The 27,045-nt window shown below is 40.5% G+C and overlaps 1 protein-coding gene across 2 annotated transcripts; it reads left to right on the top strand.

Moving 5' to 3' along the window:
• On the top strand, positions 1 to 27,045 carry LOC111159800 (coiled-coil domain containing 77). 2 transcript variants are annotated; one of them, XM_022522410.1, is made up of 12 exons: positions 1 to 53; positions 5,202 to 5,255; positions 6,859 to 7,102; positions 10,153 to 10,295; positions 15,294 to 15,390; positions 16,232 to 16,316; positions 17,260 to 17,342; positions 18,690 to 18,838; positions 23,339 to 23,558; positions 24,867 to 24,992; positions 25,091 to 25,243; positions 26,215 to 27,045. In XM_022522410.1, the coding sequence occupies exons 2-12, from the start codon at positions 5,218 to 5,220 to the stop codon at positions 26,359 to 26,361; spliced, it is 1,485 nt and encodes a 494-aa protein (XP_022378118.1). In that variant the 5' UTR covers positions 1 to 53; positions 5,202 to 5,217; the 3' UTR covers positions 26,362 to 27,045. The 2 variants fall into 2 exon arrangements, with proteins under 2 accessions (XP_022378118.1, XP_022378119.1); XM_022522411.1 differs by lacking the exons at positions 1 to 53; positions 5,202 to 5,255 and having other exon boundaries at positions 6,869 to 7,102; positions 10,228 to 10,295; positions 16,232 to 16,307.

Raw genomic sequence — 27,045 nt, 5'->3', positions numbered from 1 at the left:
GATTTAAGTTTTGTTTTTCGGTTGGGGTCTCTGACTCGAAGGCTTAGTGTGGCGTGAGTACAGAGTTTTGGGTTTAGGATGCTGGGATTGGGGAATGGGGCCATAGACTAAAAAAATACTTAGCGAGGGAGAAATAGGTGCGGGGACCGGAAGAGGGAAGTTAGGACGTGCAAAGAGAAAGGTTTCAGGGGGGTGTTGGAGGATTGGGGAGCCTTAGCAAGAGGGAGTCAACAGCGGGATGAAATGTAAACGGGGTGTAGAATTTGGAGGTCCTGGAAATGCGTTCCAATATTCCCTCATTCCAGGATAGTCTAAGCCCCCAATTTCCTCATTTGTAGAACTAAGGAATAATAAAAACTTGACAGAGTTGTTGTGGGGGTGTAAATTGAAAATTCAAATCAGAATATTGAAAGATGTCATTTGTTCATTCAATGATAATTATTACTCTGTGCCAGGGAGTGTTTTAGATAATGAGGTAGTCATAAACGCAGTGGGAATAATGATGTTCCCACAGAAGTGGTTAGGGGAAGTAGAAAAGAAAGTTGAAGACAGAACCTTTTGAACCAAGGGAGGAAAATTATCAGTAAAAATAGTAATGATCTCCATTTATTGAGCACTAGCATGTCAGACACTGCTCAGCCCTTTTACTCATTATTTCATTTAATCCTTACACCAACCTATGATAAATGCTATTCTCCCTCTCTTTTAATAAGTAACTCGAGTGTAGAGAGGTGAAGTAACTTGCCTCATCACACATCTAATAAGGGACAGAGCTTTGACTGAAACCCTAGCCTGTTTGATTTCAGAGCCCAAGCTCTGAACTACAATATTTTTAAAAAGGTGATCAGTACTGTCAAAGTAAGCATATAAATCGAGGAGTGGGGATACCTGGGTGGCTCAGTGGGTTGGGTGCCTGCCTGCCTGTGGCTCAGGTCATGATCCCAGGGTCCTGGGATCGAGTCCCACATTGGGCTCCTTGCTCAGTGGGGAACCTGCTTCACCCTCTCCCTTTGTCCATCTCCCTGCATATTCTCTCCTTCAAATAAATACATAAATAAAATATTTTTAAAATAAATAAATAAATAATTCGAGGAGTGACTTGCTGGGTGGTGGATGGGAAACCAAGAAAGCAGCTGAATTCATTCATTTGGGTGTCTAATGACCAAGAAAATAACTTCAATTCAGATGTTATAGTAGGCGTTGGTAGTATAGTGGTGAGCATAGCTGCCTTCCAGATGTTGTAGAAGTCAGACTGTGAGAGGTTTATAAAACTAAATGAGATGTGAATGTAGATACCGTTTTTGTTGACGTGCAGTAGTCACAGGCAAGAGAAGGAATGAGGATAGTTACTATAAGGAAGAAGAAAAGTTACAGGTTCTTAGAAGTCTCTTTAAAAGTTCCAAGATATTCTGTGGTGCCTGGCTGGCTCAGTTGGTAGAGCATGCAACTCTTTTTTTTTTTTTTTAAAGATTTATTTATTTATTTGAGAGAGGAAGAGCATGCACAAACAGTGGGAAAGGGAGAGGGAGAGAATCCTTGAGCAGACTCCCCACGGAGCATGGAGCCTGACTCAGGGCTCAATCCCAGGACCCTGAGATCATAACCCAAGCCAAAACCAAAAGTTGGCTGGCCAACCCACTGATCCACCCAGGGGCCTGAGCATGCAACTCTTGATCTTGGGGTCTTGAGTTTGAGCCCCACATTGGGCATAGAGATTACTTTAAAAACAAACAAACAAATGACTCAAAAGATTATTTTAAAAAAGAAAAAGTTCCAAGTTACTCTTAAATAGTTGTAGAACAGTGACATTCATCTGTATTTATAAAAGGGAATATTATTTGGCCATATATAGCAATGAAAAACTAACACCTGCTACAACATGGATGAACCTTGAAAACATCATGCTAAGTGAAAGAAATCCGTCATAGCCGGCCACAAAAGGACCACATACTATATGATCTCATTCTTATGGAAGTCCAAATTAAGGAGCTCTATAGAAATAGAAAGTAGGGCACCTGGGTGGCTCAGTGGATAAAGCCTCTGCCTTCAGCTCAGGTCATGATCTCAGGGTCCTGGCATTGAACCCCGCATTGGGCTCTCTGTGCAGCAAGGAGCCTGCTTCCCCCTCTCTCTCTGCCTGCCTCCCTGCCTCCTTGTGATCTTTCTCTCTGTCAAATAAATAAATAAAATCTTTTTTAAAAAAAGGTAATATAAAGTAGATTAGTAGTTGCTTAGGGCTTGAGGGGAGGTGGAACACAGGGCTGATGGCTAAAGGTTATAGGATTTCTTGAAGTGATGAAAATGTTCTGTAATTGTGAGGGTTGCACATATCTGAATATACTAAAATCATTGAATTGTACACTTTGAGTTGTATGGAATGTGAATTACCTAATTATATCTCTATAAAGCTGTTAAAAAAAATGTTGCCCATAATCCTACCATTCCAACCCAATTACCATTTTTATTTTCTAGGTGTTTTTTTTTTTAAAGATTTTATTTATTTATTTGAAAGAGAGACAGTGAGAGAGAGCATGAGCGAGGAGAAGGTCAGAGAGAGAAGCAGACTCCCTGTGGAGCTGGGAGCCCGATGCGGGACTTGATCCCGGGACTCCGGGATCATGACCTGAGCCGAAGGCAGTCGTCCAACCAACTGAGCCACCCAGGCGTCCCTATTTTCTAGGTTTTTACAAGAGACAAATTCACCCAGTTTGAAGAAGCTTTGTGGAAGAAAGTGAGTTTAAAGGAGGAGAGTAGTCATTTTAAAGGAGAGAGTGAGAAAAAGAGATGGCATGCTTGAAGGGTTGGTGGGCAGAAGGAAGCTAATGAAATGACAGAAGCAGAAACTGATTTTCTAGTTATGTCAGATGGTGATAAAGTGAAGCAGAGAAGGTAGGTAAGGAGATGCCAGATGGTCAGAGAAGACTTTGCCAAGAAGGTGCATTAAAACCCTCAAGGAGAGGGAGCAAGCCATATATAGGTAAATGGGAAAAGAACATCATAAATGAAGTAGAAGGTGGAAGTCTGAGGTAAAGGTTTATCTGGCATGTTTGAAGAACAGCAGAGGCCAGCGTTGGTGGCGCATTGAGCAGGGGGAGAGTTCTAGGTGAGCCCACAGAAGTCCTGGGGTAGCCAGATCATGTAGGACCTTGGAAGCCATTTTAAAGACTTTGGCTTTCTGACTAAAATTAAAAGTCTTAGGAGGCTTTTGAGCAGAGGAGTTTTGTATTTTGACTTACATTTTATTTATTTTTTATTTTTTAATTTTTAAAAAAGATTTTATTTATTTATTTGACAGACACAGCGAGAGAGGGAACACAAGCAAGGGGAGTGGGAGAGGGAGAAGCAGGCTTCCCGCTGAACAGGGAGCCCGATGTGGGACTCCATCCCAGGACCCTGGGTCGAAGGCAGATGCTTAAGTAACTGAACCCAGGCCTCCCTTGACTTAACGTTTTAGATAATCTAACTGCTGTGTTGAAAATAGACTGCAGGGGCTGAATTTGAAAGTGGAAGCAAAGAGACCCAATAAAGAGGCTATTTTAGTCCTCCAAGCAAGAGATTGTAGTGGGTTGGACCAGGGCAGCATTGGCACGAGCAACTGTCTGATTCTGGATATTTTGGTGGTAGAGCCAAGGGGATTTGCTCTTGGATTGAGCATAGCAGGTAGGACAAGAGGAGTAAAATTTCTCCAAGGTTTTTGGTCATAAGCAATTGGCAAGATAGAGGTAGTAATTACTGGTGTGTAGAATTCTGAGAGAAGAGCAGGTTTTGGTGGTAGGTGTTTTTCAGGAACTTGGTTTTGGACTTGGGAAGCTTGAGAGACCTGTAAGACATCCAAGTGGAGATAATAAATAGGGCAATGAGATAGGTATGAGTGGAGTGGAGGCCGGAGTCAGCCCTGGAGGTAGGAATTTGTAAACCATTAGTGTGTATGTGGTATTTAAGAATGACACTTTTTTTTTTTTTTATTCGTTTGAGAGAGAGTTCATGAGTTAGGGGAGGGATGGGGCAGAGGGAGGGGGAGAAGCAGGCTCCCCGCTAAGCAGGGAACCTGATGTGGGGTTCAATCCCAGGACTCCAGGATCATGACCTGAGTCGAAGGCAGACACTTAACTGGCTGAGCCACCCAGTTACCCCTAAAACTGACACTTTATACAGTCACCAAGGCCCTAAGTATAGATAAAAAAGAGGGCAGTGACTGAAAATTAATGACCAGTGAAGAAGAAAGAAAACCAGGAACCTCTGGTGTCCTAGAAGGCAAATGAAGAAAGGTTTTAAGGAGGAGGTGCAGAGGCATTCTGGGGTTCCAAGTGGGAAAATGATCTAGAATTAACAAGAGTGATGATCTCTTCACTCTTGTTCATGAAATTCTTCTCCAAAGGACTAAAGATTATAAACAGATACATACAGATTAAAAGAGCACAAGAACAGAATATTACATCATCGTGCCCAAGATCAGAATGGGTTGACAAAGCATGCTTGATAAGCCAGCATTCCCCAAAGCTAATAAAATAAACTCTCCCCTTCCGTCCCTCCTTCTCTCCTCCCTCCTCTCCCTTTCTTCTCCTCTTCTCTCCTCCTTCTCTCCTTCTCTTCTGTTCCCTCCCTGACTGTGAGGTTATCTTCATGAAAATTTCTGTGATAAGATTATTCAAATAGAGGAACCCAAGCCCCATGTTAGCAATTGGAATGGAGATTGTAAGTGGACCTTAAAAAGCTTGAAAGTAATTTTTTCTTTCCCTAAGATGAAACAATAAAAGTTCACCAGATGTCAGTGGCTTTGTAGTTATTTTAAATTTAGTGTAATTAAATTAATTTCCATTTACCGTCCCTTGTTAGGAACTTTTCTGCATCTCCTATTTCAGCAAAAGGACTGTCAATTCGTTTTGCATTGCTACAGACAACCTCCATGTTAAGGAGGCTTTTCTTTTGTGTGTGCTTCTCCGTCCAAACATTAGGTGCCATAATGATTTTATTCAAAAATAGTAATGATAAATGCCTTATGAAGATTCAAAAGTCATAGATTTTCAGGATTTGGAACCACTTTAAAGAATCCTACATTGTAGAGCGTCACATTCTCACCAGCATGTGATGGTGGAAAGGGAACCTGTCTTTGTATCCTCTACTGTTGTTTTTGTTGTTTTTGTTTTTGTTTTTTTGGTCTGTTCCTGACCCTTCATTCTGAATTTTTGTGTATTTGACAGGTGTGAAGAGGACAGCATGAACTTTACCCCAGTGCGTACCCCTGTCTGCAGAAAGTAAGACATTTGCCTATTTGCGAGTTATTAAAGAATCAAGAGTTCTGTAGCCAGAAGCACAAGTTAGCTGAGAAACTAGAAAGGTTTTAGAAGCATGTTTCCAACCTCTGGATTTGAACTATATTACATGTCATTTATCTATTCTTATTAAGTGCCATTAGGATGCAAAACTGGGACATAGTAAATGTTGATACCCGAATCCAGGCAGTTTGAATGGGCCTGGTATAGTGCCCGTGGATCCTGGATTACAGAGGAAACAACCAGCATGCATAAGCAGGGGACTTTTAATTCTGGTTCTGCCCTCAGCTTCCCGCACAACAGGCATCCTCCTCCTCATCCTCTTTGCCACAACTCTCCACTGCAAAAGCTCAGCAGGACCTCTTAGTTCATCCACTGGTAAGCATCCAGAGTGCTTACAAGGCAACTCCCTTTGAAGACATGAAACATTAAGTAAAAGAACATTTCTGTCACGAGCTTTTAGTGATTGAGAAAATACTAGGATTTTTTTTTCCCCTTCATGCTAGCTGAAAGTGAATTTTAATATCTTTTCTATACACACTTATTAAAGGTGCTGACCATCTCCATTGTTAACTACAGCTTTGGGAATCCAGTATAAAGTTTCTGCAGGGAGTTAGCCAAAGTGGATTAATTTTCACAGGGTTTTTCCACTTCCACACCATTTATTTTCTGACTTGGCATTGATTCAGCTGAACGCTCTTGTTTGCTAAAAACAAACAAATAGAACTTCTTGCCTAGCCTTTCATTAGCCTTTGGTCTTGTCTAGTCTTGGTCTGCGTAATTTAAACGTTCTGATGCTGGTGTGATTGTGTGGTTACTAACTAAGGCTATATCTTCTAATCCTGAATCTTACATTTGTCATTTCCTTTCTTAATAATTTTGCCACTTACATGTACCTGTTCCTAAAAACAGTTTCATTTGGCAAGTTCCATTCTTAAATGGCAATATCTTCTACATATGCCTCTACGTACATTTTACCACTTAATGTTGTTTGAATGATTCATTGATATTTGGATATCTCTAATCCATTGTTTCTAATGACTTAGAGTAATGTTCCATTTATATAAATATACCACAATTTATCCATTACTCTATTGAGTGGATGTCTGGAAGGTTTACCGGTTTTGTTATTACAAATAATGTTGCTATCAACATTTTCATGTGTGTTGCCTTGTACACATATGCATGAGTTTCTCTAGGACAAGAGGGATGGCAGTTTTACTAGATTCTGCCAAATTACTCTCTGTAGTGTCAAGTTAGACCCCACCAGCAGTGGAATGTGTTCTTTTGTTCTGTGTCTTAATAGTATTAAATTTTCTGTTATTACTGGGTCTTACTTGGGTAATATTTCATTTTTAATGATCTTTTTACTATTTTGACATGTATTTTGAATCTAGCTGTAAGCCTTTAATACTTGGAAACTGGTTCATAAAACTACTTACTAACCCAGAACATCAAACCTTGAAGGTTTATGAGCACCTTAATTATGGCACTTCAAGAACATAAACTTTTTTATTTAAGAAATTGCAGTGTCTTATAACTGTTCATATCGTTGAATGACTATGTCCTTTTTGATTTCTCACAGACCAACGACTGTCTCCAAACACGATGTTCCCTGTGGTTTCAGTGGTCCCACCAAGTGGAAGAGAATGTCTTTCTTGGATTCGATGGAGTCGACTCCCTTGCCTTCCACAGAAGATCGTCTGGCTGTCCTATGCCCTTCTCAGGAGCTTCTGGAATATTACCAAAAGAGGATGACCGAGTGTGAGGAAGAAAATGAGGACCTGCTGAAGAAACTGGAACTCTACAAAGCAGCTTGTGATGCGCAGGTGAAAGGGATGACGCGCTGTACCCTTTTAGGGCTCTGACTGAGTCTGTTCGTTTCTGAGAGCAGTGCCAGCTCGTACCATAAGCAGATATCTTATTTAAGAAATTCTTTTTTTATTCCTTTTTTCCTCAGCCTAGCTACCTATCCACCCTTTGGGTCCCTCACTAGGTCATAATCTCCCCCAGCTGCTGGACCTCTAAAACTCTTATATCTCGGTCTCTTGTATACTTCTAGATCTTTCACCTCCTTACACCTGACTTCATTTAACTTCATTGTTAGCTCTGTAGCTCCTTGACAGTTCAGTTTTCTAAGCATTGCCTGCCAGCTTCTGAACTCACATCCTTCCTTTCTAATCCAGGCTCCCCTGGGCTTCACTTCAGGAGCTGTACTGCCTACGTGGGACCCCTTGCTTATTCTGCCTTGCTTGCATAGCACAAGCCCTAGCTAGAATTTTGCCCAGTTCCCTACCACCTCTTCCCTTGGAGCAGGATTTCTCAACCTTGGCATTATTGACATTTGGGGCTTGGTACTTGTTTGTCGTGAAGACTATCGTGCGCATTGTAGGATTTGAAGTAGCACCCTTGGCCTCCACTCACCAGATACCAGTAGTACACCTCTTCTCCCATCCCCCCCCATCCCCAGTTCATGACCCATCAAAAATGCCTGCCGTTGCTCAGTTTCTCCTGGAGCATAGGCAAAATCGCCCCCAGTTGAGAACCATTGTCCTAACACGGTTACATATCATTACAGAATAAATTCATGATAAACTTGTCCATCTGTATCCTTAGTCACTATACAGCAGTTTTCTTGGCCTGTGCACACCTGTGCCATACCTTCACCCTCCACCAGCCTGCAACCCCTTCTTAGTCCTCTTCTCTCCGGCCATCTTGTTTCCAAGTTTATGGAGGAAACACCAGCTATCACACATGTGCTCCCTTCCTGCCCATCCACACAATTTACCTACGTCTACATCCATGTCTCCTCTCTTACTGCTTCGGGGACGAGCTGTCTCTGCCTGTTCAGGCTGCACTGATCCAGCAGTCCCCCTGACCCCCAACCCTTTCTCCTCCTCAGAAACCTTGCTTCATCATCTCTCTTCTCTTTGTGTTCTATTTTTTTTTTTAAAGATTTTATTTATTTGACAGACAGAGACCACAAGTAGGTAGAGAGGCAGGCAGAGAGAGAGGAGGAAGCAGGCTTCCTGCTGAGCAAAGAGCCCGATGCGGGGCTTGATCCCAGGACTCTGAGATCATGACCTGAGCTGAAGGCAGAGGCCTTAACCCACTGAGCCACCCAGGCGCCCCTTTGTGTTCTGTTTTTAACTTCTTGCCTGACATTGGCTTTTGGTCCTCAGTATATAAACCTACTCAAGTCTTTCCCAACTTAAAAAAACACCCTTCTGTAGTTGACTTTCCCCTCTAACTTCTCTCTTATGTAGGTGCCTCTTTCTCAACCATACCTTTAGAATAGCTTGACTTTGTCACCCACTCAATGACCTCTTGACTGCAGTTTGGTCTCTATCCTCATTGCTCCACTAAAAGTCACCCCCTGTGGTCTCTGGAACCTGCTAGTCAAAATGATCTCTTCTCTTCATGGCCTTGGCCGTATTTGTCACTATTGATCTCTCCTTTCTGCAGTCTTGTCCTTTCTTGATTTCCTTTCCCAGTTTCTGTCTTACATCTCTGACCGGTTCTTCTCAGTCTCCATCAACGGCGCCCCCCTTCCTTAGTCTTAAGTATCAAAGTTCCAGATTCCACCATATATGGTCCCATTGTATTCATGCCTTCTACTACCACATATGAGGTGATGACACCAAATAACTCATATGGACTCACTTTTCTCCAGAGTTCCTTGTTAACACGCCCGTGTCTGAACTGCTCTCTCTTTCCTACCCTACCCACACATGATGTGTACCACTGATGTTTCCCCTCCTTCCATTCCCTATCTCTTTGCTTTTTCTTTATTCCGTGTCCTGTAAATGGTATCATTGCCTGCAATTCTCCCCAGCTCCTACTTCTGTCACTTGGCAAGTCCTCTTGATTCTGCTTCCTAAATGTCACTGCACCCATTCCAAGAACTTAATCACTGTTCCCTCAACATTGGTTCCAACTCTCATTATGTCTCCCCTGAACTATTAAAGTGTCCTCCACACCAGTATCCAGCCTGGGGCCTCATACTTACCCACTTTGCCTCTCGCTGTCCACTCCAGCAATACTGAAATACTTGGGATTACCCAGACACTTAAGTCTCTGATGGTTCGGTCTTTCTCTCCCTTTCCCAAGAGTACCCGTCTTCTGGTTGTCTGTAGCAGTCTTCATTTTTCAAGTTCCAGCTTTGCCTGTGTTCTCTGACTACCCAAAACCTGCAGAGGTTTTACTCTACTGTACTTTCCCGCCTACCATTTTACTATGCATGCTCTTTCATGAAATAACTATTTCATTTTAGTTGTTTGCATGTCTCTCCCCCACAACAAAATTCTTCAACTCTGTGGGCAAGAATCATACCTTTTTATCTGTGTTTTTCCAAAATTTTGTAATCCTTATTACATAGAAAGCATTAAAAAAAAAAAGTGTGACTAGAACAGGTAAATCATATGGCGTTACAGGGTTCTGTAATCTGTTAAAGAAAGATACAAGAGCTTTGATGTTATAGGCAAACATCCCACTCACCCTGCAGCTGTTAAACTCAAGTCTGTACACAACCTGTTGTTGTCATTTGAATTCCATGTTGGTGAAACCATTCACTCTGTAATATTTCTTTTTTTTTTTTTTTTTAAGATTTTATTATTTGACAGAGAGACACACAGGGAGAGAGGGAACACAAGCAGGGGAACAGGGAGAAGCAGGCTTCCTGTTGAGCAGGGACCCTGACACGGGGCTTGATCTCAGGACCCTGGGATCATGGCCTGAGCCAAAGGCAGATGCCCAACCAACTGAGCTACCCAGGTGCCCCCACTCTGTAATATTTCTGCATGACCTGATCTACCAGATCTAATCAGAGATAATCCCATGAAGTGCAGTATCTTTTCAATTACCTTTTTCCCCCCCCCAGCATAAACTAGAATGGGATTTGCAGCAGAGGGAGGAAGAGATTGCGGAATTGCAGAAAGCCCTAAGCGATATACAGGTCTGCCTCTTCCAGGAACGGGAACATGTTTTACGCCTCTACTCAGAAAACGACCGACTGAGAATCAGGTACCCAGTGGGAGAAGGGAAATATTGGAGTTCTATTTCTAAATCACACTAAACAAGATACATTTCTCTTAGGTTGTGTTCCCCAGGAAGCAGACTCTGAGATGGATACAAGGATGGTTAGTTGGGGGACTCAGCAATAATATCTATGAGCAAATTTGGGCAGAGGGAGAATTTGAACTGGGATTCTGTGGTAGAAGAGGCTTTAGCCAACTGCACAGAGAGCTCTGAGGCCAGGACAGCCATTCAGAGGCAAAGGGGTTGACCCTTGTACCCCATAGTGATTACTCATTGGATGTCAGCTGTCACCAGGGAGGGGATGTAAATTTGAGAGAGGCAGCCCCTGTCAGCCTAGGGCAGTTCCTGGAGAAGGACTCAGCTCTTGGGTGATGGATGTCTAGGTCCTGAAGGTGGCATCTGAGCAGTGTTCCACAGGATCCACTACTAAATTTTTTTTTAATTGTGATAAAATATACGTAACATAAAATTTACCGTTTTAGTCATTTGCAGGTGCATAGTGCAGTGGTGCTAAGTATATTTATGTTATCAGGCAGCCATACCGCTGTCCAGGTCTAGAACTTTTCATCATCCCTTATAGAAACTCTGTCCCCATTAAACAATAACTCCTCATCACCACCCCTCCTCAGCCCTTAGTCACCACTGTTACATTTTCTGTCTATGTATTTGACCTCATATAAGTAGAATCATACAGTATTTGTCCCTTTGTGAGTGGCTTATTTCACTTAGCCTGATGTTTTCAGGGTTCATCCATGTTGTAGCATGTATAAAATTTCATTGCTTTTTAAGGCCATATTCAAATTCATATTAAAAAAATCATTGCCAAATCCAGTATCACTATAGTTTTTTGTTTGTTTGTTTACTTGTTTGTTTTTTTAAGAGAGAACACTTATGAATGGGTATGGGGAAGGGGCAGAGGGCGAGGGAGAGAGAGAATCTTAAGCAGACTCCATGCCCAGCACAGAGCTCAACACAGGGCTCCATCTCAAATTCCGAGATCATGACCTGAGCCCCAATCAGGAGTCAGGTGCTCAACCACCTGAGCCACCCAGGCACCCCCAACTGTGTTTTAGAGTTTTAGCTCTTACAGGTAGGTCTTTGATCCATTTTAAGATAAACTTTTGTATATTGTGTTAGGTAAGGGTCCACCTTCATTCTTTTGCATGTTGGATATCCAGTTTTTCCAGCACCATTTGTTGAAAAGACTGTCTTTTCTCCATTGAAAGTTGAAAATCACTTAACCATACATGTGGGACTTATTTCTGGGCTGTCTGTTTGATTCCAGTGGTCTAAAGATCTGTCATTATGTCAGTACCACACTATTTTGATTACTGTAACTTTGTAGTAAGTTTTGAAATCAAGATGTGTGGGTCTTCTAATGGTGTTCTTTTTCTAGATTGTCTTAACTATTTTGAGTTCCCTGAAATTCCATATGAATTTTAGGGTGGATTTTTCTATTTCTGAGAAAAGTGTCATTGAGATTTGATGGGAGTTGCTCTGAATCTGTAGATGGCTTTGGGTAATATTGACATCATAATACCAAGTCTTCCAATCCATGTACATGGCATCTCTCCATTTATGTATGTGTTCTTTAATTTCTTTCAACAGTGTTTTTAGTATACAAGTCTTTCACTTTCTTTTTAAATTCCTAAGTATTTTATTCTTTTTGATGCTAATATAAAGCAAATTATTGTCTTAATTTCCTTTTCAGATTGTTCACCATTAGTGTATAGAAATGCACCTGATTTTTGCATGAAGAATTTGTATTTTGCTACTTTGGTGAATTCTCTTTTATCAGTTCTAATGGGATTTCCTTGGTTTGTTTGGTTTGGCTTTTGTTGTTTTTGTGGAACCCTTCGGTTCTCTACATATAAGATTATGTCATCTGTGAACAGAGATAATTTTACTTCTCTCTTTCTACTTTGGATGTCTCTTCCTTTTTTCTTGCCTACTTGCCCTGGCTAGGATTTCCAATACTGTGTTAAATGGAAATTGTGAAAATGGGCATCCTTGTCTTGTTCTCGATCATAGAGGAAAACTTGGTCTTTCACCATTGAGTATGATGTTAACTATGGGTTTTCCATACATGGCTTTTATTGGGTAGAGGTTGTTTCCTTCTTTAGCTAGTTTGTTGAGTGTTTTTATCATAAAAGGGTTTTGAATATTGTTACATGAGTTTTATCAATTGATGATTGTGGTTTTTTTCCTTTCATTCTGCTAATGTGGTATATTACATTGATCAATTTTCATATGCTGAACTATTATGCTTGGATTCCAGAAATAAATCCCACTTAATCATGGTGTGTAATCCATTTAATGCTCCTGAATTTGGTTTGCTTGTATTTTGTTGAGGATTTTCACATCAGTGTTCGTGAGGGATATTGGTCTGTAGTTGTCTCTTCTTCAGTTTTTAGAAAAGTTTGAGAATTATTGGTGGTGTCCTTTAGATACTTGGTTGAGTTCACTAGTGAAGACATCGGGTCCAGAGTTTGTCTTTGTCAGGAGGTTTTTGATTATCAACTCAATCTCCTTAATAGTTTTAGCCTTGACCTAATGCAGAATTTCCTTTCAACTCTGGGCCACACTGAAAGCTCAACTTTCATGTCACTTGATATATGGGTCAAAGCAGTATCCCAGAGTATGGGATGTGGTCTCTAAGAGATTTGAAGAGTCCTTTTTTCTACTTGGTAAGGGTAAGGCACAGTAATTTGTCCTTTACTTTGGAGGAAATGTCTGGTCATGCCTAGATCAGACCCCTAAAACTTCACTGATGTGCTTTGAAAGGTTTACTCCAACCCTCTCAAGCCCATGTATCTTACCCAAGGGTTTTAATACATCTGCCATTTCTTGTCTATCCAATCTAATTTAATCTGATATCATTAGTAATGAACTAATGAAATCTGTGGTATGGCCAGATCCAGGTCTATTTAGACTTACTTGATATGATGCAGAAGAGTTAACATGGTTTTATGGAAAGACTGTAAAAGTGTACTGTGTTCACCCCACACAAATGAGAACTATTTCTGGTCCTGTTAGGAATGGAAAGGAATGCATTTGCTTAATCAGTATCCATATACCATGTACCTAAAACCAAGTTAATCTACTCTAGCAAAAACACTACTTCTAGAACAATGACGGAAATTGGGACCTCCTTGACCTCCTTGGTAGTAGTCCACTGTTATCCTTCTGGTTTTGCATAGGTCATACTGTGAATTAAATGGGGATTTGATGGTGACTTTGACCCCTACATCTTTTAAGTCTTTATCTTCCATCTTGGCAGGGGTGGAGAGGGGCAGTTTTGGAGTCTTCCTCTTACCTTAACCCAGATGCCAAGAAACCAGTTTGGAGGCTTTGCCAACTACGAAATATGTCTCTTCCAGTTATACATTTAGAGATGGGGAAACTAACAATTGATTGGGTCTGGACCCAGTGGACCCACTGTGAGCTGGGCCTGGTACAAAATTCTATTGATTACATGGTTCCTATATACTCCAGTGCCATGATAATGGCAGGTATCAATGTCAGTTCAGACTCTGGATCTATCAGTCCTTGAATTACCTGTGTATTTCCTTTTCTCCAGTGTATAATTACCTAAATAAATGGCCATGGGTCTTTTGGGGAAAGACTAGGAGACTCATTATCGTGTACTTGCTGTGGTGTCACCAAGTCTTACCTCCTGGGGACCCAGCTTCTTTGTCAAGTAATAATATTTACGCTGGCTGAGGTGTGGAAAATGGATCAGAAATTGTGCTTTTGCATAGGGTGCTGCCCTTAGCCTCCCTTCATCTTTGATTTATTTTATTTTATTTTATTTTATTTATTTATTTCTTTTAAGTAGGCTCCACATCTGATGTGAGGCCCAGTGTGGAGCTTGAACTCACAACCCTGAGATCAAGACCTGAGCTGAGATCAAAAGTTGGACGCTTAACCAACTGAGCTACCCAGGAGCCCATCTTTGATTTATTTTAATTTTTTAAGCTGTACCCTGTTAACCACCCGTCTGTTTTGCCCCTAAGAACACTGTGTTTGTTTGTTATTAAAGATTTTATTTATTTAGAGAGAGGAAAGGAGCACAACGGGAGGTGACGCCAAAGGAGATGGGGAGAGAGAGAGAACCTCCAGCAGACTTTGTGTTGAGCACAGAGCCCAACACAGGGCTGGATCCCATGACCCTGAAATCATGACCTGAGCCCAAATCAAGAGTCAGATGCTCAGCCGACTGAGCCACCCAGGCACCACAAGAACACTATGTTCTATAAACCATCTCCATATCACAGACTCTGAAATCTCGTTTTAGAGTTTGCTTCCTTGGTCCATTTCTGATATCAACTGTCTTAGGTTGGGTTCCCCAGAAAACAGACTTTGTAATGGATATTTGCTTGCAGGAGATTATTTGGAGAGTCCCTTCAGGGATAACCACCTATGAAGGAATAAAGTCTGATTGGGCAGCAGTAGAACTATTTAATTAATTACAGAAGACCTCAGCCAATGCCACAGGGTGCACTGAAGCTGGGATGGCCCTTCAGAGGTATTCTGAATTGAAGCAAGGGAATTGGACTTTTCTGCCCTCTCATTAGCCAGGCCCTGGGTCCAGTCTGTCCACTGGGTATACAGTTGGTTAAGGCAGTCCCTCTTGACTGAGGACAATTCTGGAGAGAGATTCAGCTGTGAGCCACAATTTGCAACATTGCTGGCAGTTGGAGGAATGATCCCATTAGTGCTGAAGAGGGGAATCTGAGCAGGGTACCCCAACATCCACTATAACTCTCTTCTAGAACCAACTAAGAAATTATTTTGTGGTCCCCTCTCTCAATTTCTGGATATAAATATCTGATGTTTTAAAAATTAGAGCCAGGGTCTCAATAAATCTTATTCAATTTTAATTTGATGTTGCCATTGTCTTAAAAATAAATCAGGAGATCCTTTAAACAGAAAAATTTATTTCCTCTGAACACAATATGTGGTTACTTTTGAGAATTGCAGGGAGATAGAAGACAAGAAAAAGATTCAGAATCTCTTGGCTCTTGTGGGCACAGACACTGGAGAAGTGACCTATTTTTATAAGGAGCCTCCAAACAAAGTAAGTAATCTTTGGTACGGCATGGTAAGCATTACTTTTTATAAAAAAAATAGGTTGGGGTCTATAATAAGAGCAATTTTGGTACTTGCTAAAGAAGATAGAAGGAGAGTTAGCTGTCTTAGTCCCTAAGTCTTCAAAGCATTTTCTATAATTACAAAGAGCCTTGTGCTTTCATTTATTTTTTTTCCCCCAAAAAAACCTTGGGAAGTGGCATCATTTCACTGTTTGGAAACCTTAAAGCACAGAGGAGTGGATGTTTTAGGTGAGGTTAGAGAGGAAAGCAGGAGCTGACTTAGTGTGGGAGCAAATTCGCAATACTCAGATTTCTTTTTTATCGTAGTTTATGCTGATAAAGTACTACATGGTCTTTATGAAAAACAGACAGATTTCAGAAATCTGTCATATAAAAGTGGCAGTCTCTTTTATCCCCAGAGATAAAGCTCTTTTCCCATTCATATAGAAATATTTGTGTGTATATAGTTTTTTTTTTATTTTTACTTTTCTATAAACTGCCTCAGTGAGCATCTTTGTGCATATCTACATATGCATGCTTTTGTATTCCCGTTATTTTCCTAAAGGTCCTTGCCAAAGATGCCCCACCCCTTTCTTTTAGCAGATAGTATAAAATAACTCTGAAATTTAATTTTTTAGCTTATTTCACTAGCACTGAGTTTTGTCCACTTTAGTGTCCCTCACACATGACATCCTTATTTGATTGTGGTAATTTTGACCAATTGTATTTGTGAGTAGTGTTTTGATCTATATAAGTAAAGCTAAAAAGTGAAATACAACATTTATAGGAAAGCTAACTCTATACTTTTTGGGTTTTTTGCTTCTTCAGGTCAGCATTCACTCCAAGACTATCCAGGCTATAGGTATATGTGAACAGAATGAATCTTCCTCAGCTTTCAGAGCAGGTACCAGCCGTATTGCTATAAATTCTCGTTGATGCAGAATTCAAGAACACAGTCAAATAATTAGATTTTGTTTCTACTATGTGGTAATAATGAATGTTCATATTGATGTCCCTGCTGGTTTAAGATCTCACTGAGCTTTTTTTCCTTTAACCTTCCCGTGATGTTTTAATAAAGGAGAATAAAGAATACATAATAAACATGCTTATAGGTAATAAAACAGATTTGGATAACTTCTGGGATCACAGAATGTTAATTAGCTTCTAAGCCTCAGTTTCCCCCCGCCCCCCTTTTTTAATGGAAATCCCAATTTTATTTCTTTCTTTGCCTTTTTTTTTTAGAAAATTGAGATGTAATTGACATATAACATTACATTTAAGTATATAATGTAAGGATTCAATATTTGCATATATTATGAAATGATCACCACAATAACTCTAGATAACATTCATCACCACAGTGGTTACAGATTTGTTTTTCTTGTGATGAGAACTTTTAAGATCTGTTCTCTTAGTGTGAGCTTCTTGAATCATCCTAGGAATTTTGTTCAGTGTAATTTTAGTGTTTCTTATTTTTAAAATAATCTTGTCTTTTGAAAATTGGGTGATCCATCATAACCAAATATTTAGACTTACTTTTCCTTATTCCTTATCTTTTCTGATTAAATACGATTTTATGAAGAAAACAGATACAACTTCAAAGGAAAATTTAGTATATTCTTTAGAAAGATGAATATTATTATTCAGGAGACATCCTAGCAGAGTTCCTTTAGAGAGATTCTCATTTGAAAAAGTATTGCTATAGTCATTGTATGCTTTCCTTTTTCTTCCTTTCCTTCTCTTCTAGGTAAATGAAATCAGACTCCTCTGCAGAAGTCTGCTGATGCTCGAATAGCCAAAAGAAAAACTAAGTAAAGGTCTTGATTAATTTTTGTTTTCTATTTTAAATTCTAAAGCAAACAAAAAAAAACCAGCAATGAGAGAGAAGGAAGAAAGTTCTGAGCAATATCAGAGAGACATACAAACACTTATCCTACAGGTAAAGCAGACCAGAACAGTTTCTGTCCACAAGTTTAGCTTTGTGTAACATATCTTTGTTATCATATAAGCATCTCCTTGCACACATATTATTTTTTCCTTTTGTGTGTGTGTGTTTATGTTTTCTTTTTTTTTTATTAACATATATTATTTGTTTCAGGTCTGTGATTCATCGGTCTTATATAATACTCAGTGCTCATTACAACACACACCCTCCCCAATGTCCATCACCCTGTTACCCCAACCCCTACCTCTCCCCTCCAGCAATCCTCAGTTTCCTAAGATTAAGAGTCTCTTATGGTTTGTCTCCCTCTCTAGTTTTGTCTTGTTTCATTTTTTCCTTTCTTCCCCTATGATCCTCTGCCTGCCTCTCAAATTCCTCACATCACTGAGATCATATGATAATTGTCTTTCTCTGACTGACTTATTTCGCTTAGCATAATACCCTCTAGTTCCATCCATGTTGTTACAAATGGCAAGATTTCATTTTTTTCACGGCCTTGCGCACATATATCTAGGCATCAAGTGATTAAGAAAATTTGGGTTGTTCCTAATTTCTGAGAGTTTATGTTTTAAAACCATTATTCTCTATTCAGCCATTCTAGAAGTGCTATCCCTAGCCCTACCCAACAAAACCATCATATAGTAAGAATTCCCTTTGTGGCCTAAGGGATACACAGAGAGTTACAATTGTCTCTGCTGATAGATTGACCAGTAGGGGTATATCCATTTATTTAGTGCATGTGTTCTAAAGTCACCAATCATCCTTCTACCGCCTGGTAATTGTGGAACACTTGCAACCATGGTTTTTTTCTAGGTGCACTCAAGTTCCTGTCCTTACTAGGGTCTGTTGCTTTAAATGACAGTTTCTGCCTTTGGCCAGTATCTCCCCTGGGAGTCATGACAACCAGAATCAGAGAAGGAAATAACATGATACTGATTTTTCTTCACTTTTCAAATTAAAAGATGAAGAAAGGAGTCATTCTATTTCTATGCAACTAGGGAGTCTTAGAAGGGAGATAGTCCTAAGAATCCCAAAAGGGAGATAGTGAAAAGCTGAAAATGTTAGGGTAGAGGAAACTGGATTTTCCAGCTTTTTGTGTGTGATGCAGATCCTGTGTGGTGTGAACAGAGCTTGCTCTTGTGTAGCCTAACCCCATGTGTAAGACATTAAATGAAAAGGAGTACACTTAAGACTTTTCTTCTATTTGTTTTGCTGCCATGCTTTTGTTTGTGGATTTTTTTGTTTTGTTTTCTAAAGTTTTCTAGAGAAAGACTCACTTTTTAAGGTAAGAAATAAGTGGAAGTGAGACAGGAGTGGATACTTCACCCCTTTTGGCCTGTCTAGGTGGAATCACTGCAGGCTCAGCTGGAAGAGCAGACCAAGCTTTCTAGGGAGCAAGTTGAAGGGCTCATGGAGGACAGACGGATTCGCATTGAGGAAATACAAGTTCATCACCAGAGAAATCAGGACAAAATCAAAGAGCTTACCAAAAAGTGAGTGTTCAAGAAAGCTGCACCTGACAGATCTGTAAATATTTCTGAGTGGCTTGGAAGTTAACAGTCCTGTCCTTTAGCAGCATAGCACTGTGCAACTGAAAGGGATCTGGAAAGTTCGTCTTTGTCAGACACCCCTGCCTCTGTGTAGGTGGGTGTCCGGGCTTCTGCAGGAGTGCTGTTGATTCTTTTCTTGGATAGCTGCCAAGTACCCCCCCATGCTCCGTTTAACCCACCTGACTTTTAGCCTGACCTTAGTGGTGAAGAAATGTTCTCTTATCCACTGACAGGTTATCCAGTGCAGCCCAGTACAGTAGGGACCTTTTCTTTTGTTTGGCCCTTCACGAATGTGGGGAAAATGACTACGTACCTGTACAAAAACCACAAACTCTCTGTCCTTACTGCTTGAATTCCGCACCTGCCTGCCTGCCTTTCCTCACCTTTCTGCAGTCGGATTTCATCCCCGCTGTTTTACCAAGCATGCCCTTTCTAAGGTCATCACTGACTTCATAATCTCTTTACAGTGCCCGTTGTAACTAGTATCATTCTGTATATTCAGTACCTCTGAGCTCCCTTTCTTTGAGATTAATTCTCTTTGCTTTCTGTAGCACCTCGCTTGATTCTTCTACCTCTCTGACCCTCCTCAGATTTTTTAACGGTTCCAGTGCCCAGACTGTGCTGTACAGATCTCTTCCATAATGTTCGAACACCTCCAACTTACCACGACTGAAGCAGACTGTTTTTCTTCCCCAAGAAACATCTCGTTGTCCCATCTCAAACCTACTACTGCATTCTTTTCCCCATTTAGTTTAAAGATATCCATCCTGTTTCCCAAGCTTCCTGACCTTAGAGTTATCTTGAACTCCCCACTCTCTTATTCCTGAATTCTGAGCCCTAATGAGTATGATGAACCTGGGAAACCTCTCCAGGCCGTTCTCTCCCTCTATTCTTCTCACATTGGTTCAACCTATTCTTTTTTTTTTTTTTTAAAGATTTTATATTTTTCTAAGTATCTCTACCCTCAACATAGCACTCGAATTTGTGACTCTGAGACCCAAGAGTCGGGTATTCTCCCCTCCTGAGCCAGTCAGGGGTCCCCCAGCTCTATTGTCGTTTACATTCCTGCAGTAATCTAACTGTTCTTCCTATCACTGATCCCACCGCCTTCTACACTCTTCCTCACTGTTCTGAGTTAGAAGTTACCAACTGCTCCTTTAGGAGTTACCAACTGCTCAGAAACATATGATAGCTTCCCATCTATCTCATGATAAAGTCCTGCTGCCTCAGCATGAATTACTAGAATCTTCGTCATCTGGCACCAAATTAACCTTTTCAGTCTTAGCTCTTCCTCTACTGCTGTGTTTTAACCTGTCCTTCAGTCTGACCACTCATGTCTGTTGCTTATGGGATCCTTGCTGTGTGGCAGGCACTTGGCTGTGCATGGTCATCTCTTCTCTGAACACTTCCCCCGGCAGAATTTAATTTTTCCTCCTCCGCATTCCTCTGATGACTCGCCTGCCTCCCGTGGCACTAATCACCACCTATTGGAGTTATGTCTGTTCCCCAGGGGCGTGCTGTGGCCTCAGTTAAGCATCTGACTCTTGATCTGAGCTCAGGTTTTGATCTCAAGGTTATGAGTTCAAACCCTGCCTTGGCCTCCATGCCCAGCGTGGAGTCTATTAAAAAAAAAAAAAAGTGGGATGATTAAAATTGGATGTGATTCTTAAATTAAGATCTCTGACCAATACAGGCTAGAAAATGCTTTCTGCCTCTTACAGACTCAGGTTTTTTGTTTTTTGTTTTGTTTTTGTTTTTGTTTTTAAGATGTTACTCATTTATTTGACAGACAGAGATCACAAGTAGGCAGAGAGGCAGGTGGGGGGGTGGAGGGGGGCGGGAAGCAGGCTCCCCGCTGAGCAGAGAGCCAGATTTGGGGCTTGATCCCAGGACCCTGAGATCATGACCTGAGCTGAAGGCAGAGGCTTAACCCACTGAGACACCCAGGCACCTTACAGACAGACTCTGTTTCTTTTAACACAGTATAATATGTTTTCATGTGGCCAGAACATCTCCATCTTCATTTTCATGTTTGGTATTTCGTGCTTACACATAGCATGTTCATTTTTCATTGGATTTTAATTGTTTTTAAGGAAGCAGTGTTTTTAAATTGTCACAGTAATTTGTAATTTTATATCTGTCTTCTAGCAGATTAATAACCATCCTAGTTTAGCATTATCTGCCCATCTGAGCATATAATCAGTCCCTTACATTAGATAGATCATCCTAAGGATATTGAATGGCATGAAATCCAAGGCCTTTAATGACTGTCCTTTGGGTCTCATTTTCATACCATTTATACATTAACAAGACTGTTTCTTGCTCAGTTTGTAATCGAGAACATAATGTAAAATAGAATAAAATAACTCATTGAAAGCACGAGAGATCTTGTGGTAACTGAATCAGTCTCTCTTTATACATATACGTATATACCTGAGTATATGTATACATTTGTCTGGTGATAGTTACCCTGCTTTGTGCCTACATTATGCGCTCATGTTCCCCTTATCTGTGTATCCTATTACTCCTGAAAAGAACTAAGTTTCTCTGACATTATTTGGCCAGTGGAAAATTACAGTGATTGCCTCATGGTATTTAATATTCTTTGCAAGTAGTTTGATCATTTGATACAGTATTTTTCTAGAAAGTATTGATGTTAAACTGATGAGTTGCTGACTTCTTAGGGATATCCTTTTTTGAAGATAGAAACATCATTTGCCTATTCCTAAATCTCAATAGTCAGCAGGAATTTGTTTAGTACTCTCTGTATGTTTAGTATTTGGTACTGTTCTTAACAATATGGTGATAGCAAGGCAAAAGTAAATGATAAATAGGGGATATGCTTTCACTCAGGTTAGAAAAAATATGCATGTTGGGGTGCCTGGCTGGCTCAGTTGGGAAAGCACGTGACTCTTGATCTTGGGGTTATAAGTTTGAGACCCACGTTGGGTGTAGAGATTACTTAAAAACAAAATCTTTAAAAAAAAAAAAAGAGAGAGAAGAAATTATGCCTGTTGACAATTAAAACATGACAAGGGCACCTGGGTGGCTCAATCAGTTAGGCATCTGCCTTTGGCTCAGATTGTGGTCCTGGGGTCCTGGGATTGGGCCCCGAGTCAGGCTCCCTGCTCAGTGGGGGTCTGCTTCTCCCTCTCCCCTCCTGTTTGTGCTTTCTCTCTCTCTCACTCACTCTCTCAAAAAAATAAATTGTTAAATATAAAATGAAGTAAAATAAATTAAAATAAATAAAACACGACACAGTCTATGAGCAAGTGTCAAATTATACCACAGGGGTAGAAATTTAAACTGATACAGAATTTCAGAGAATGGAGAAACTAAATGGGCTAAAGTTGTCACGTTCTCTCCATGGAGGAAACTGATGTTGAGGAAAGGACAAGTTTTGATACCAGGCAGTTTACGTGTGGAGTACAGCATAACAAAACCAAAACTATTTTTGACATTTTAGAACTTGTGTTCACCCTCAGTCAGGGAATATATTCCATACTTGTGCAGGCTCTGTGTAGATATCTCTGTAAATCTTTTAATGATATAAACTAGTATTAGCATTGGGAAAATATAAAGACCAGTCTACGTTGGGCACATGGGTAACATAGTCAGTTAAGCAACTTAACTTGATTTTAGCTCAGGTCATGGTCTCAGGGTGGTGAGATGAAGCCCTGCATTGTTCTCCACACTCAGCAGAGAGTCTGCTGGAGATTCTCTTTCCCCCTCTGCCCCTCCTCCTACCCAATGCATGTGCGCATGCTCTCTCTCTCAAATAAATAAATAAATTTTATTATTATTTTTTAAGATTTTATTTATTTATTTGACAGACAGAGATCACAAGTAGGCAGAGAGGCAGACACAGAGAGAGGAAGGGAAGCAGGCTCCCTGCCAAGCAGAGAGCCCAATGCGGGGCTCAATCCCAGGACCCTGGGATCATGATCTGAGCCGAAGGCAGAGGCTTAACCCACCGAGCCACCCAGGTGCCCCAATAAATAAATCTTTTTAAAAAATAATGTTTTTATTTAAGAGAGAGAGATCATGAGCAGGGTGGGAGGGGCAGAGGGAGAAGTAGACTTTGCCGAGCAGGGAGCCCAATACTGGACTCAATCCCAGGCCCCTGAGATCATAACCTGAGCCAAAGGCTGAGGCTTAACCAACTGAGCCACCCAGGTGCCCAGTAAATAAATCTTAAAAAAAAAAAAAAAAAAAAGACCAGTCTGTGAACTAGTGTGCATGGATAGGTACATTACACTTTGTCCAGTAAAACATGTAAGTTTACCAGTGATTAGATTGTGTCTTTTAAATACTGCTAGTGATATTTTATAGAATTTATGTATTGCACAATTTTTAAAGAACCCATATCTTCCCTTCGTTTGAGTAACTATGTACCATATGTACCCCTAAACATGGTGTCCACATTTGTATTTTCTTTCATAGTCTCCATCACACCCAAGATCTTCTCTATGAGAGCACGAAAGACTTTTTGCAACTCAGATTTGAAAGCCAAAATAAAGAGAAGTCGTGGATGCTTGAAAAGGATCATTTGATGTCGAAGATTAAGCAATACAGCGTGCAGTGTAAGAAGAAAGAAGAAAAAATCGGAAAAGTTTGGCCAGTCATTCATGAGACTCATCATAACCAAAATGAATATATTAAGGTAGTTTTCTTATGTCCTACAGAAATTGTTAATTTTTCTGGAAAAGTTGAAAGAACTCAGAGAATTCCAAAGAACCTGAGTATTGAAATATAAGAGCCATTCAGTCCAGAAAGCTTCAACAACAGCAGCAGCCTCAAGAACTAGGTTTCAAAGAGTAGCTTATCATTATAGTGTTTAGGGATTTAGAAAAGTGAACTATTGATTGATTCATTTAACAGATATTTATTGCACTCCTACTGTGGGCTAGGCTCTGCAGCAGTAGATAAATTAGATCAGGTCTGCCTTTGCCACGTTTACATTTTAATGGGTGGGGGGTGGGGAGGGAAGATGGGACTGGCTGGCTCAGTGGTGAGAGCATGCACCTCTTGGTCTTTTGAGTTCAAGCCCCACATGGGGTATAGAGACTATTTAAATAATAAATAAATAAATAAAAACTTTCATGGGTGAGAGGGTACAGAAACAAATGAATAAGTAAAAACTTTCGTGGGTGAGAGGGTACAGAAACAAAACAGAAAATGATAGCTTATTTTAAAAAATGGTGTTAAGGAATTGAAAAGATTATATGAAGATTTTATATAGTTGCTGAAAGTCTGCTTTTATAGGGAAGCACAAGGACCCTCTGTGAAGTCTGATATTGTTGCTGAGACCTATAAAATGGTACTGAGCTTGCCATACAGACCTAGGGGAAGAACATTCCCGGCAGAGGGAAGAGCAAGTCTGAAGTATGTCCAGGGAAGAGAGGGAATATCATTGTGGTCATGGAGGGATAAGCAAGAAAGAAGTGGTAAGCAGAGAGGTTGGAGGGTGGGTAGCAGCCAGTCGTGGAGGGCCTTCTAGGGCCTTTACATGCCTGGTAAGAATATTTAGCTCTAAGTGTTGTATGTCTTTGAAGGATTGTGTGTAAGGAAGAAACATGAGCTGATTAAGGTTTTTTATCCATCATTCCCTCTGCTCATTGGAACATGTATATTATGTGTTCTTGTTGTTTCTATTTAAAGAAGAGCAAATTTGTGCCAAAACAAATGTTGTCATGTCCTACTTGGTATAGTTCTAAGCTCCATTATCTGACCCTTCTCAGAGCTCAAAATACTTGTTTTATTTTAAAGAATTTCTACTGTGGACACTTCAGGAAAAGGTTAAGAGAATAATCTAGAAATAGGAGACTTTCAGATGTTCTCCAACGTTCCTTGCCATCTTGTTCCTTAGCTCGTTTGAGACTTAATGGAAATCATTTCTTTCCTTTCTTTTGTTGCCTAAGTACTATTTGAATTACCAAAATTGTAATTTTATTTTCCCTCTGACCTGCAGTCCCTAAAGGATAAGTTGGTTCAAGAGAAAAAATTGTCCAACATGTATCAAGAGCAGTGCATTTCCCTAGAAGAAGAACTTGCCCGAATTCGTGAGGAAGAGGGAGTGAGGAGAGAGATCTTCAAGGTACAAATTCTCTGCCACTTCTGATGGGGTAGGAAGCGCAGATGCTCCGGGAATGTGTCCCTCTCTTCACAAATGCCTTGCCATGTCTCTATATTTAGGATCGCACTAACAAGATGGGGAAGCGTTTACAGGTGATGACAAGACGCTATGAGGCCTTGGAGAATCGGCGCATCCTGGAAGTAGAAGGCTTTAAGACGGATATTAAGATTCTCCGGCAAAAGCTGAAACACTTGGAGCAAACCCTCTATAAGGTAATCACTGATCCTGAATTACCGAGAAGGGGAAAAGGGGTGCAGGTAAGGAAACATGGTCGTGAGGGCTCCTGGGAAGAAAGATGGGCTGTTTCCCTGGTGGTAGACCCTAGCGGATCGACATCCTTTAAGTCTCATTTAAAGCAGCTTAAGTACACAGCAGAGGGAAGACACAGTAGACTGAAATCATTGCTAGTCTGCACCATCGTACTTCCATCTGAGTTAAACTTAGCAGAAAGCTTCCTCCTTCCCAGATCAAGAAGCAGATGAAAAGAACTGTGTCTATTTTACCAATGGAGAGAGAGCAAGTAAGGAATGAAGTAGTTTCTCCCCTCAAACACAGCTTTATTTAGAATACAGGTTGCCTCCGAATCCTTCTTAGATTTTTTTTTTTAAAGATTTTATTTATTTATTTGACAGGCAGAGATTACAAGTAGCGGGAGAGGCAGGCAGAGAGAGAGGAGGAAGCAGGCTTCCTGCTGAGCAGAGAGCCCGATGTGGGGCTCGATCCCAGGACCCTGGGATCATAACCTGAGCTGATGGCAGAGGCTTTAACCCACTGAGCCACCCAGGCGCCCCGAATCCTTCTTAGATTTAAGCAGTAATCTACATATCCTAAATGATTGCTATGTGCCAAACGAGGTTAGTTACAGAAGAGAAGCTTTCTTTCCCATTCTTTGGCAAATTTACCAGTAACGTTTATATTGGCCTTTGTTTTTACTCATTATTGTTTGTTGACCTCTATCTTATGGCTTCTTTACTATCATATAGAAAAGCAGAGTCTCATGCCTTTTCTGCTTTAATTCTACTCTACATTTTCTTTCTTTTAGTCATTAGCAAGCTAAGGATTGAATTTATCTTATGTGCTAAAAGTCTGCCAAAAAGGAGCCAGCATAGCCTAGTCTTTATGACTGATTTCTTTCTCCTGGAATGTGCCATAATCATTTCTTCTTTTTTTTCCCAATCTCTAGGCAACACTGAATGCCCAGGCAAACCAGGATCTTGCCATTCTGTGTGAGGTGCGTGACAGCAATAGACGGGCACATAAGCTGCAAGGAGAACTGAAGAACCTTAAGTCCAAAGTCTTTGGTCTAGAGAATGAACTCAGACTCTGTTGACATTTACGTTTAGCCATTGCCTTCGTCTGGAATAGGTCTGCTTCCTAAAATGTGAGGAAAAGGTCCTTTTCTCCCAGAAACTATGCACAGAGCTGGCTAGAATCGTGGTATCCGTTATTAAGAAGATGGGGCTAGGAATTGGGGACCGCTAAAAGAGCCCTTCTTGCATGCTAAGCTTTAGCTATCATTTTTGCTGTCCTATTAACCTTTTTTGTGTTTTCGGTCTGGATTATAACCTGAATCACTTAGAGACTTTCCCACATCATTTCTCCCATTTATAATATGATGACAGTTTTTGTTTTTTTAAGAAGGCAGTGATGATGAAAATTCCAGAAGTATTTTTTGCCATGAGCTTGACTGGGTGTCGGAAGTTGAAACTCTGCCTGAGATCAAGGCATCCTCTGAGGTTGCCCAAGGCAGCAAATCACAATTTGTCACATGTAAACAGATAGTAATTCTGCTATTTAACTCTTCCATTGTGAGCCGAATTACTTTTTTGGATACCCAGTGTCAGTAAGTTTCACCAGAGGGCACTAGAGACCCTAGTCTTTGTCTTTTTCTTTTTTTCTTTTAGAGACGCTACTTTTAAGTAAAATGTTCATCTAGAAAAATAAAGGTGCCATGTTGGTAAGAGTGAGTGAAACTTTAGTGATCCTTATATGAAAGATCATTATTTTACCAATA

This window comes from Enhydra lutris, unplaced genomic scaffold (assembly GCF_002288905.1).
Source record: "Enhydra lutris kenyoni isolate GAN:26980312 unplaced genomic scaffold, ASM228890v2 scaffoldscaffold69, whole genome shotgun sequence".
Classification (NCBI taxonomy): domain Eukaryota; kingdom Metazoa; phylum Chordata; class Mammalia; order Carnivora; family Mustelidae; genus Enhydra; species Enhydra lutris.
Note: the sequence above shows the minus strand (reverse complement) of the source record. Positions and strands in the feature narration are given on the sequence as shown.